The sequence below is a fragment of the Vitis vinifera genome, chromosome 8 (genome assembly GCF_030704535.1).
Source record: "Vitis vinifera cultivar Pinot Noir 40024 chromosome 8, ASM3070453v1".
NCBI lineage: Eukaryota > Viridiplantae > Streptophyta > Magnoliopsida > Vitales > Vitaceae > Vitis > Vitis vinifera.
Window position 1 is genome coordinate 6,875,249 of NC_081812.1, and position 14,296 is coordinate 6,889,544.

The 14,296-nt window shown below is 35.3% G+C and overlaps 1 protein-coding gene across 1 annotated transcript in view; it reads left to right on the forward strand.

The window, feature by feature from the left end:
* The window catches only part of LOC104878063 (uncharacterized), a 68,312-nt gene extending 57,631 nt beyond the window's left edge, over window positions 1-10,681 (forward strand). The window contains exon 12 of the mRNA XM_059738904.1: window positions 10,627-10,681. Within this exon, the coding sequence (XP_059594887.1) occupies window positions 10,627-10,630 (4 nt within the window). The 3' untranslated portion in view covers window positions 10,631-10,681. The remainder of the gene's footprint in view (window positions 1-10,626) is intronic.
* The last annotated feature ends 3,615 nt before the right edge of the window (window positions 10,682-14,296 follow it).

Here is a 14,296-nt window from a genome sequence, read left to right on the forward strand (position 1 = left end):
CACTATACTGCTCTTGTTTTCTGGGTTGTTGTTGGGGATGAGTCACTTTCAGGCGCTTGAAATCCTGTTCTCGTTTTTCTGAACCACCAAACCTAGAATTTTTGCTTCTCAACCTTTGAGCTTCCTCCATTTCCCTTTCTATAACAAGAGCCCTTGCCACAACCTCACTATAAGTACGAAGCATGAAAGGAGCAACCTGTGCTCTAATGTTCAATCTCAACCCCTCTTGGAATTGTTCAGCTCGCATTTGTTCATCTGCAACCACATTTGGAGCATATCTAGATAGTTGTGTAAATTTTGCTGCATATTCAGTCACTGTCATGTTCCTTTGAACCAAGTGTATAAATTCAGCTCTCTTCTGTCTTCTAACGGCCTCTGGAAAGTAATTAGATAAAAGCAGCTCCTCAAATTGCATCCAAACCATTTTAGTTACATCCTGAGTAGTCTTGATCATATCCCACCAGTTGTCTGCTTCATCCCTCAACATGAAGGAAGCTAAAGAAACTCTCCTTTCCTCAGGCACTGCCATTACATCTAGTATTTTCTTTATTTCTTTCATCCAATTCTCAGCTTCAAGAAAATTAGGGCCACCCCGAAAGCTTGGAGGATTCAATGCTTTAAATTCCCGAATCAAGCTCACATTCTGGCATTCTGAACCAGCAACTGGATGTATTACAGGTCTTCCCTCAGTTATATTACCATGAGATATTGGAGATGATCTAGTTGTCCGTTTAGGCCTTGTGGTTAATCTGTCCCTTCCTCTAGGCATTTTCTCTTAGAAAGGTATACAAGGATTATTATTATCAATACATAACCTTATAAGGGTTATTCATAAAATCAAGCACCCTTAACCAATACAATCAAACTACTTATGTCACATACAAACATTTGCAAAACAAACATGATAACAACAATATCATAGTAATGGATTCTCAATGATCAAGCACTCAAAGAGGCAACATGATCTCAATTATTATAGCCAGGCATATTCAATACAACAAGGAATGTCATCAACACAACAAAAACACAAACCTAACATCCATCCATTAACCTTTCACTTAATATCAATATATCATACACAATAAAACAATGTCACAATAATAATGACTCAGCACACCTATTGGGCTCCCCACCTATTGTCCACAATAGGGATCTAATCCCTTATGCTCTGATACCAAGCTGTCACACCCCAATTTTTTTTTTCTTATTATTATTTATTCTTCAACTAATGATTTGATACTCAAATATAGTATAAGTGCTCTCAAAGATTTAAATGTGAGTTCCTACTTGAATTTGTTCAAAAAGAGGATATGGAAAACCTGTTATAAAGAGTACATCCTGTATTAAACATTGTGACTATTAAGTTAACAAAATATGTTTTGTTTCACAAAAGAAACTTGTACAACATTAATTACATATACCAAACCCCATTGTTTACTATGGGTAGCCCATACTACAAGTGTATCTAACAAATATATACATTACATCATTCCAACAAAAGGTGTAGTCTTGATACAAAAGGGCATGGCCTCAAAAGACTTTCAATATGAGCAAACAGCATCCAATCACAGTAAAGCATTGCTCAAGCATTCTTTCCTGCATAGGTCTTCTGACCTGCATCTATAGGTGGAAGGAATAGGGTGAGTTCACAACTCAGTAGGAAAGTTTATAACCATCCTAAGTATACCCTTAAAAACCTTGAATTAAACGTTTAATAACATGCATGATAAACATTTCGTAACCATTAACAAATGTGTAATCATGTCAAACATGTATGCATGTGTTTCTTGGTTTCATCATTGCTTTTCCCCATCCATCCTTTCAGAACTGATAATTTGCTGACTCCCAACAATCTACACAGCAGATATCAATGCTCCACAAGATACTCGATCAATATAATAATGACTATTCTGGGACATCACCCAAGGGCAAGTCATACCCCGTGTCTTTTGGGACTCATACCCAAGGGCAAGACCAACCCCGTGTCTTTAGGGACTAAAACCCAAGGGCAGGACCAACCCCGTGTCTTTAGGGACTAAAACCCAGGGGCAGGACCAACCCCATACACCCACATCGGAGTGTCTTCCTCGAGGGCTTTAGGGACTTTCACCCAAGGACCCACGGTCCCACATAAACAATATAACAAATGATAAGGCCTGTAGCATCACATAAGCACTTCGCCACCAATAAATTCTCTGAATATAATCTGTGATAATTCCATATCCTTCTTGCAATGCAATCACACCATAAACCATTTCGACAACACAAAACCACGAATCTTCATACCAATATACGTTCCAACATCATGGTAACATTTCAATGCAATAAACCAAGATGCAATGACACTTTAAAAGATTTTATGAAATCATAGAAATAACATAAAATTCCAACAAATAATTCAAGGAAAGAAATCAGATACACCATAGAATAGCATAAAATTCCCTACCTTACACCGACTTCCTTTTTGTGTTTTTTCTAAGTAGGCAATCTTTGCCTATTACGAGGAACTGAAATGAAACAACATAATTTAGGTTTCCTAACCATGAAAATTTATATAGTTTATTGTTGCAAATTTTTAATTCTCACATTCTCTAATCTATATCCTACATGTTTTCAGATCACATTTGAATTGAATTAAACAATATTTACAATGCATATTAATTTCCCTAATTAATTACCAAACACTAATTCTTTTGATTTTCTTAAAGCCTAACCTATTATCAAATCCCAAGTGTCCAAATAACCCAATTCATCACATGTTTACTAATCTATTTTTCAATCAAACCAAATTAAACAAAGATTTATGCTGATCTTACCATTAATAAAATACTTAACTTAAAATACTTTAATCTTTAATTAATTGTGATTTTTAACTAAAACAGGTTTATAGCTAATTATACTCAACTTTTACACAATTTTTACCATTAATTCTATTCAACATGCCATTAGGAACCAAAATAAACGAAAATTACAAAATTAAACACTTGCTTACCTCAAATCTACACTTTCTCTCTCTAGTTTCTCTCTCTAACCCAAGTTGCTGCAGGTGAAATGGAGCAAAACGAGCTGCAGCCCCCCTTATAAAGGGTCTCCAAGCACCCAAGCATGAGGTGGCAGCCCACATGGCTGCCACCAATCCACCCAAGTAGGAGGTGGCATTCCACTAACCTTAATTTTCAAATACTGCACTTTAGTCCTTCAAGTTATAAAAAAAAATAAAACCCATAATTGCCCATTAGTCCTTTAGGTTTTCATAACCCTAATTAGTCCCTAAGAACCTAATAAGCATGCTTAGGTCATTAACTAATCCCACTTAACCTTAATCAAAGTTTAATTCATAATTAAACATGATTAGCACTAAACTAGTTTTAACATCTAATTAAGCAAGCTTAAAGTTAAGTACTAAAATAGTCATTAGTACTAGGTGTTACAATCGTGATGTCATCCTAGGTTCGGCCTATGTTCATTGTTCGTTCCTTTGGTTTCCCATCATTGTGAACTATTTAAGCTTATTCGTATGTTCCTTTGGTTTCTCATAATCAGGACTCGATCCTATGAGTTTGTTTAAGGATATGCCCTATTCCTTGAGGTTCATTTCGGGCATCCCCTTCCTTAAGTTTGTTTAGGGTATTCCCCTTCATTGAGTTTATTTCGGGCATCCTCTTTCCTCGAGTGTTATTAGGGTATTCCCATTCCTATTCATTGGGCTATCAAACTACCTTGATTTAGTTTAGTCCATCGCCCTTCCTTGAGTTTCATAGGCCATCCATCTCCATGGAGATTTTCAATTCATTCCCTTTCCTAGAGTTTGTTTAGACCACCCAACTTCCTACTATTCTTTTAGGGCATACTGTAACACCTAGTACTAATGAATTAAATAGGCAATAATGATTATTTTAGTACTTAACTTTAAGCATGCTTAATTAGATGTTAAAACTAGTTTAGTGCTAATCATGTTTAATTATGAATTAAACTTTGATTATGGTTAAGTGGTATTAGTTAATGACCTAAGCATGCTTATTAGGTTCTTAGGGACTAATTAGGGTTATGAAAACCTAAAGGACTAATGGGCAATTATGGGTTTTATTTTTTGATAACTTGAAGGACTAAAGTGCAAAATTTGGAAATTGGAGTTAGTGGAATGCCACCTCCTACTTGGGTGATTGGTGGCAGCCATGTGGGCTGCCACCTCATGCTTGGGTGCTTGGAGACCCTTTATAAGGGGGCTGCAGCTCGTTTTGCTCCATTTCACCTGCAGCAACTTGGGTTAGAGAGAGAATCTAGAGAGAGAAAGTGTAGATTTGAGGTAAGCAAGTTGTTTAATTTTGTAATTTTCGTTTATTTTGGTTCCTAATGGTATGTTGAATAGAATTAACGGTAAAAATTGTGTAAAAGTTGAGTATAATTAGCTATAAACATGTTTTTGTTAAAAATCACAATTAATTAAAGATTAAAGTATTTTAAGTTAAGTATTTTATTAATGGTAAGATCAGCATAAATCTTTGTTTAATTTGGTTTGATTGAAAAATAGATTAGTAAACATGTGATGACTTGGGTTATTTGGACACTTGGGATTTGTTAATAGGTTAGGCTTTAAGAAAATCAAAAGAATTAGTGTTTGGTAATTAATTAGGGAAATTAATATGCATTGTAAATATTGTTTCATTCAATTCAAAATTTGATCTGAAAACATGTAGGATATAGATTAGAGAATGTGAGAATTAAAAATTTGCAACAATAAACTATATAAATTTTCATGGTTAGGAAACCTAAATTATGTTGTTTCATTTCAGTTCCTCGTAATAGGCAAATATCGCCTACTTAGAAGAGACACAAAAAGGAAGTCGGTGTAAGGTAGGGAATTTTATGCTATTCTATGGTGTATCTGATTTCTTTCCTTGAATTATTTGTTGGAATTTTATGTTATTTTTATGATTTCATAAAATCTTTTAAAGTGTCATTGCATCTCGGTTTATTGCATGGAAATGTTACCATGATGTTGGAACGTATATTGGTATGAAGATTCGTGGTTTTGTGTTGTCGAAATGGTTTATGGTGTGATTGCGTTGCAAGAAGGATATGGAATTATCACAGATCATATTCAGAGAATTTATTGGTGGCGAAGTGCTTATGTGATGCTACAGGCCTTATCATTTGATATATTGTTATGTGGGACCGTGGGTCCTTGGGTGAAAGTCCCTAAAGCCCTCGAGGAAGACACTCCGATGTGGGTGTATGGGGTTGGTCCTGCCCCTGGGTTTTAGTCCCTAAATACACAGGGTTGGTCCTGCCCTTGGGTATGAGTCCCAAAAGACATGCATACATGTTTGACATGATTACACATTTGTTAATGGTTATGAAATGTTTATCATGCATGTTATTAAACGTTTAATTCAAGGTTTTTAAGGATATACTTAGGATGGTTATAAACTTTCCTACTGAGTTGTGAACTCACCCTATTCCTTCCACCTATAGATGCAGGCCAGAAGACCTATGCAGGAAAGAATGCTTGAGCAATGCTTTACTGTGATTGGATGTTGTTTGCTCATATTGAAAGTCTTTTGAGGCCATGCCTTTTGTATCAAGACTACACCTTTTGTTGGAATGATGTAATGTATATATTTGTTAGATACACTTGTAGTATGGGCTACCCATAGTAAACAATGGGGTTTGGTATATGTAAATTAATGTTGTACAAGTTTCTTTTGTGAAACAAAACATATTTTGTTAACTTAATAGTCACAATGTTTAATACAGGATGTACTCTTTATAACAGGTTTTCCATATCCTCTTTTTGAACAAATTCAAGTAGGAACTCAACATTTAAATCTTTGAGAGCACTTATACTATATTTGAGTATCAATTCTTTAGTTGAAGAATAAATAATAATAATAATTAAAAAAAAAAATTGGGGTGTGACACATACCCTCCTTCCCTAGGGATTACTGAGCAGACTCCCACTTCCTTTAGTGTGGTAGGGCATCCCCATGCAATAGTTTCTTTAGCGCAACTCCATTTCTTGAGGGTTTTTAGCACAACCGTTTTTCTTGGGATTGGGCATCCCCCTTGCTAGAGTTTTTTTTGTGGCATGCCCTTTCTATGAGTCTTATTAGTGAATCCCCCTTCTTAATGTTCATTTATGACATCCTTCTTCCATTGGCTCTTTCAAGGGCATCCCGCTTGGTCGAATTTGCTTAGAGCATCCTTCATTTACTTTGTGAAGATAATTCCCTTCATTAAGTTTATTAAGGGCATCGTTTAGGCCATCCCACTTCCTTAAGTTTTTTTAGGGTATCCCTCGTCCTTCACCCCATAATCAGGATGTCATCCTAGGTTCTGTCAAAACATCATCATTTGTTCTCTAGCTTGCTCATCATTGGAACGCCGTTTATAAATTTATTCATTTTCATTATTAGTTGATTTAGTTTCACATCATTGAGTAGCAATCCTAGGTTCTATTTAAGCTAATTCATTTGTTCTTTTGATTGCTCATCTTTGGACCATAATTCTTTTCATTCTTAGTTCCTTTAGTTACTCGTGATTGGGTTACTGTCCTTGTTTTAATCTAAATATATTTGTTTGTTCCTCTGATTTCTGATCACTAGGACGTCATCCTAGGTTCTATCTATATCCAATTTGAGTTAACTTTGTGTTCGATCGTCCGCATACCATCCTAGGTTCTACCCAAGCTTAGTTGGTTGTTTGTTATTGTTCACATCATGGTGATGTCATCCTAGGTTCGGCCTATGTTCATTGTTCGTTCCTTTGGTTTCCCATCATTGTGAGCTATTTAAGCTTATTCGTATGTTCCTTTGGTTTCTCATAATCAGGACTCCACCCTATGAGTTTGTTTAAGGATATGCTCTATTCCTTGAGTTTCATTTCGGGCATCCCCTTCCTTAAGTTTGTTTAGGGTATCCCCTTGATTGAGTTTATTTTGGGCATGCTCTTTCCTTGAGTGTTATTAGGGTATTCCCATTCCTCTATTTTTTTAGGACATTCCTATTCATTGGGCTATCAAACTACCTTGATTTAGTCCATCGCCCTTCCTTCATTGAGTGTATTTTTTTTGTTTAAATACTTTTCAATTGATACTCAAATACAGTGTATGTGCTCTTAAAGATCTGAAGATCCAAAAATTTAATAGTTTAGTTCTTTCTTGATTTTGTGCAAAAAAAAAAAATGGAATGTGGAAAACTTGTTATAAAGAGTACATCTTGTATTAATCTTTTGTAACAAAATATGTTTCATTTCACAAAGAAACTTGTATTACATTAATTTACATATGCCAAAATACCATGGTTCACTACGGGTAGCCCATACTACAAGTGTACCAGACAAATATATATAATTACATCATTCATAGAAAAATATTTAGTCTTTAATACTAAGGAAAATCCTCAAAACACTTTGATTGTGAGCTAACAACATCCAATCACAGTAGAGCAATGATCAAGCATTCTTTTCTGTTTAAGTCTTTTGACCTACATCTAAAGGTGGAAAGGATAGGGTGAGTTCACAACTCAGTAGGAAAGTTTATAACCATCCAAAGAATACCCTTGAATTAAACATGTAAAATAGCATGCATGATAAACATTTTATAACCATTAATATATATGCAATGATGTTAAACATCCATGCATGTGTTTGCTGGTTTCATATTTCCTTTTCCTCATCTATCTTTTCACGACTGATAAACTGCTCACCCCCACCAATCTATATATCATATATCAATGCTCCACAAGATAAGTGGTCAATATAATAATGACTATTCTTGGACATCACCCAAGCCAGTCATACCCCGTATCTTTTGGGACTCATACCCAAGGGCAAGACCAACCCTATGTTTTTAGGAACTAAAACCCAGGGGCAGTACCAACCCCATACACCCACATCGGAATGTCTTCCTCGAGGGCTTTAGTCAGCCAAGGATCCACAGTCCCACATAAACACTTCCTACCAATCAATTCTCTTAATATCATCTATGATTATTCCATATCCTTCTTGCAATGCAACCACACCATTTCACCATTTCCACAACAAAAAACCATGAATCTTCATACAAATATATGTTCCAATCTCAAGGTAACATTTCAACACAATAAACCAAGATGCAGTGACACATTAAAACATTTTATGAAATTCCCTACCTTACACGGGCTTTCCCTCTATGATTCTTCTATTTAGGCGATCTTCACCTATTACAATTTACTGTTGCTAATTTTTAATTATAATATTCTCTAATCTACATGTCTACAGGTTATCAAATAAAATTTGAATTGAATTAAACAATATTTACAATGCATATTAACATTCCCTAATTAATTACCAAACACTAATTATTTTGATTTTTTTTAAAGCCTAACCCATTAACAAATCCCAAGTGTCTAAATAACCTAATTAATCACATGTTTACTAATCTACTTTTCAATTAAACCAAATTAAACAAATATTTATAATAATCTTAGCATTAACAAAATACTTTTATTGTTGATTAATTGTGGTTTTTAACTAAAACATGTTTATAGCTAATTAAACTCAACTTTTATCGTTAATTTGTTTCAACATACCATTAGGAACAAAAATAAAATAAAATTACTAAATTAAACAACTTGCTTACCTCAAATCTACACTTTCTATCTCTAGATCCTCTCTCCATGCAGCCAAGTAGGAGGCTGCACGCAACATGGCTTCCACTAACTCCAACTTCTCAATTTTCCACTTTAGCCCTTCAAGTTATCAAAAATTAACCCATAATTCCCCATTAGTCCTTTAGGTTTTCATAACTATAATCAGGCCCTAATAACCTAATAAGCATGGTTAAGTCCTTAACTAATCTCACTTATCCTCAATCAAAGTTTAATTCATAATTAAACAGGATTAAGACTAAGCTAGTTTTAACATCTAATTAAGCACTTTTAAAGTTAAGTTCTAAGATAGTCATTGTTGCTCACTTATTTCAATGGTGCTAGGTATTACAATCCATCTTCATGGAGATTTTTAATTCATTCCCTTTCTTAGAGTTTGTTTAGACCAACAACCTTCCTTCAATTCTTTAAGGGCATACCCTTTCCTAGGGATTACTTAGCAGACTCCCACTTTCTTTAGTGTACTAGGGCATCCCCATCCAGTAGTTTGTTTAGCAACTCCATTTCTTGAGGTTTTTTAGCACAACCGCTTTTGTTGGGATTGGGCATCCCCCCTTGGTAGAGTTTGTTTGCGGCATGCCCCTTCTATGAGTCCTATTAGTGAATCCCCCTTCTTAATGTTCATTTACGACGTTCTTCTTCCATTGGCATTTTAAGGGCATCCCACTTACTCGAATTTGCTTCCTTGAAAGAATTCCCATCATTAAGTTTATTAAGGGCATCCCACTTCCTTAAGTTTTTTTAGGGTATCCCTTGTCCTTCACCCCATAATCAGAATGCCATCCTAGGTTCTATCTAAACATAATCATTTGTTCCTGAGATTGCTCGTCATTGGAACGCCATTCATAGTTCTATTCATTTTCATTCTTTGTTTAGTTTCACATCTTTGAGATGCCATCCTAGGTTCTATCTAAGCTAATTCATTTGTTCTCTTGATTACTTAGCATTGGACCATAATTCTTGGTTCTATCTCTATTCATTCAGTTCCTTTGTCATTGGGTTACTATCCTAGTTTTAATCTAAGTTTATTCGTATGTTCATTTGATTTCTCATCACTAGGACATCATCCTATGTTCTATCTATATCCAATTTAAGTTAATTTTTTGTCTGATTGTCTACATACCATCCTAGGTTCTACCTAAGCTTAGTTGGTAGTTTGTTATGTTTCTCGTCATTGTTATGTCATCCTAGCACTAATGAATTAAATAGGCAATGATTATCTTAGATGTTAAAACTAGTTTAGTGTTAATCTTGTTTAATTAGGAATTAATCTAATTAAGGTTAAGTGAGATTAATTAATGACATAACCATGCTTCTTAGGTTGTTAGGGGATGATTATAGTTATGAAATTCTAAAGGACTAATTCGCAATTATGGGTTTAATTTTTGATAACTTGAACGACTAAAGTGCAAAATTTAGGAGTTGGAATTAGTGGTAGGCATGTGGCCTGCCACCTCTTACTTGGCTGCATGGAGAGCCCTATATAAGGGCCTACAACTCGTTTTGCACCATTTTAGCTGCAGCAGCTTGGGTTAGAGAGAGGATCTAATGAGAGAAAGTGAATATTTGAGGTAAACAAGTTGTTTATTTTTGTTCCTAATTGTATGTTGAAACAAATTAACGGTAAAATTTTTGTAAAAGTTGAGAGTAATTAGCTATAAACATGTATTAGTTAAAAATCACAAATAATTAAGGATTAAAGTATTTTAGCTTAAATATTTTATTAATGGTAAGATCAGCATAAATCTTTTTTTTTAATTTTGTTTAATTGAAAAATAGATTAGTAAACATGTGATTGATTAGGTTATTTCGACACTTGGGATTTGTTAATAGGTTAGGCTTAAAGAAAATCAAAAGAATTATTGTTTGGCAATTAATTTGAGAATATTATAATTAAAAAATTAGCAACAATATATTGTATAAATTTTCATCGTTAGGAAGTCTAAATTATGTGTTTCGTTTTAATTCCTTGTAATAGGTAAAGATCACATACATAGAAGAATCACAAGAGGAGGGTCCATGTAAGGTAGGGAATTTTATGCTATCCCATAGTGTATCTGATTTCTTTTATTGAATCATTTATTGTAAATTTCATGTCATTTCTATGATTTCATCAAATGTTTTAATGTGTCATTGCATCTCGGTTTATTGTGTTGAAATGTTACATTGAGATTGGAACGCATATTGGTATGAAGATTCATAGTTCTGTGTTGTGAAAATGGTTCATGGTGTGGTTGCATGGCAACAAGGATATGGAATAATCATAGATGATATTCAGAGAATTGATTGGTGGGAAGTGTTTAAGTGATGCTACAAGCATTATCTATTGATATATTGTTTATGTGGGACCATGGGTCCTTGAGTGAAAGTCCCTAAAGCCCTTGAGGAAGACACTTCGATGTGGGTGTATGGGGCTGGTCCTGTCCCTAGGTTTTAGTCATTATGAATTTGTGGTGATGCCATTTGGGTTAACCAATGCTCTAGCTGCATTCATGGACATGATGAATCGTATTTATCGACCTTATTTGGATCCTTTTGTGGTGGTATTTGTGGATGATATTTTGATATATTCTAAGAGTAGAGAATAGCACGATCAACATTTTCATATGGCACTTCAAACACTTAGAGAACACCAGTTATATGCCAAATTGGAGAAATGTTACTTTTGGTTGCAGGAAATTCAATTTTTGGGGCACATGGTTTGTTAAGAGGGTATTTAAGTGGATCCAACAAAAGTGGAAGCTATGACAAAGTGGGAAAGACCCAAGAATGTTTTTGAAGCACGTAGTTTTCTTGGATTAGTTGGGTACTACAGAAGGTTTGTTGAAAACTTTTCTATAATTGCATGCCCAATGACTAGACTGACGCGCAAGGGAGTGAACTTTCATTGGAATCAAAAGTGTGAAGAATCGTTTCAAGAGCTAAAAAGGACACTAACAACAGCGCCTGTGCTAATTACTCCTATTAGTGGCGACATATATACAGTTTATTGTGATGCTTCGAGAAATGGCTTGGGATGTGTTTTGATGCAAAGAGGAAGTGTGGTTGCTTATGCTTCTAGGCAATTGAAGTACCATGAGCAAAACTATCCCACACATGATCTTGAACTCACAGCCATAGTCTTTGCTTTAAAGTTATGGAGACATTACTTATATGGTGAAAATTTTGACAATTTTCTGATCACAAAAGTTTGAAGTACATTTTTTCTCAAAAAGATCTGAGTGCAAGGCAAAGGAGATGGATGGAAACCCTTGAAGATTTTAACTTTACCTTGCAGTATCATCCAGGAAAAGCCAATGTGGTTGCTGATGCCTTAAGTAGAAAAGCTCAATGTGTGTTATCTGGATTGGTAGTTTCTGAGTGGAAAATGTAGGATTGCATTAGTGAGTTCAATCCTTGTTTTAATGTATGTGATTCTGGTGCATGTTTTTGTACTTGGTGGCTCAGCCAACAATATTGCATAAGGTTATTCAAGCTCAAAGGAAAGATACAAAGTTAGAGGGCATGCGTACTTGAATTATGGTAGGTGGCGAAGTGGAAGGTTGGAGCATACATTCTAATGGTGGGATTTATTTCTTCAATAAACTTTGTCTTCCTAAGGAAGCTCAGGTGAAGGAGGAGGTAATGAAGGAAGCTCATCAATCTCGGTTCACAATACACCTTGGAGAAACTAAAATGTACCATGATTTGAGGCATCAATGTTGGTGGCAAGGTATGAAGTGGGATATAGCTGAATTCCTTTCCAAGTGTTGAACATCAAAAGCCAGCAGGGTTGTTACAACCACTAGCTATAGCAAAATGGAAGTGGGATCATGTGACCATGGACTTTGTGACAAGATTGCCAAGAACTCCCCAAAGTAAGGATACTGTATGGGTAATATTGATAGACTAATGAAATCAGCGCATTTCTTAGCAATGAGGATCACTAATTTAGTTCATGCTTTGAGTAAGTTGTATGTGAAGGAAATTGTAAGGTTGCACGGGGTACACTCTCTATTGTCTCTGATAGAGATCCTAGATTTACATCTCAGTTTTGGCAATCCTGATAGAAAGCATTGGGAATTGAAATAAGATTAAGTGCGGCATTTCATCCTTAAACTGATGGGCAGTCAAAGAGAGAGTTGCTCAAATTTTGGAAGATATGTTATGAGCATGTTTGATGGATTTTTAAGGAAATTGGGTGGAGCATCTACCTTGATCGAATTTTCTTACAATAATAGCTTCCAAAGCAGTATTGGAATGGCACCATATGAAGCACTATATGGGAGGCCTTGTAGATCCCCTATGTGTTGGATGGAATCTGGTGAAGCTAGTTTGATTGGGCCAGAATTGGTGCAAGAGACTACTGACAAGATTCGAATAATACGCGATAGGCTATTGATAGCACAAAGTAGACAGAAAATTTATGCTGATCACAAAAGGAGACCCCTAAAGTTCCAAATAGGAGATCACGTGTTTTTTACATGAAACACCTCGGAAAGACGTATTTCGATTTGGTAAAAGGGGAAAGCTTGCTCCAAGATATATTGTGTCACACCCCAATTTTTTTTTTTTCTTATTATTATTATTATTTATTCTTCAACTAAACAATTGATACTCAAATACAGTATAAGTGCTCTCAAAAACTTAAATGTTGAGTTCCTACTTGAATTTGTTCAAAAAGAGGATATGGAAAACCTGTTATAAAGAGTACATCCTGTATTAAACATTGTGACTATTAAGTTAACAAAATATGTTTTGTTTCACAAAAGAAACTTGTACAACACTAATTTACATATACCAAACCCCATTGTTTACTATGGGTAGCCCATACTACAAGTGTATCTAACAAATATATACATTACATCATTCCAACAAAAGGTGTAGTCTTGATACAAAAGGCATGGCCTCAAAAGACTTTCAATATGAGCAAACAGCATCCAATCACAATAAAGCATTGCTCAAGCATTCTTTCCTGCATAGGTCTTCTGACCTGCATCTATAGGTGGAAGGAATGGGGTGAGTTCACAACTCAGTAGGAAAGTTTATAACCATCCTAAGTATACCCTTAAAAACCTTGAATTAAACGTTTAATAACATGCATGATAAACATTTCATAACCATTAACAAATGTGTAATCATGTCAAACATGTATGCATGTGTTTGTTGGTTTCATCATTGCTTTTCCCCATCCATCCTTTCACAACTGATAATTTGCTGACTCCCAACAATCTACACAGTGGATATCAATGCTCCACAAGATACTCGATCAATATAATAATGACTATTCTGGGACATCACCCAAGGGCAAGTCATACCTCGTGCCTTTTGGGACTCATACCCAAGGGCAGGACCAACCCTGTGTCTTTAGGGACTAAAACCCAGGGGCAGGACCAACCCCATACACCCACATCGGAGTGTCTTCCTCGAGGGCTTTAGGGACTTTCACCCAAGGACCCACGGTCCCACATAAACAATATATCAAATGATAAGGCCTGTAGCATCACATAAGCACTTCGCCACCAATAAATTCTCTAAATATGATCTGTGATAATTCCATATCCTTCTTGCAACGCAATCACACCAATCTTCATACCAATATACGTTCCAACATCATCGTAACATTTCCATGCAATAAACCGAGATGCAATGACACTTTAAAAGATTTT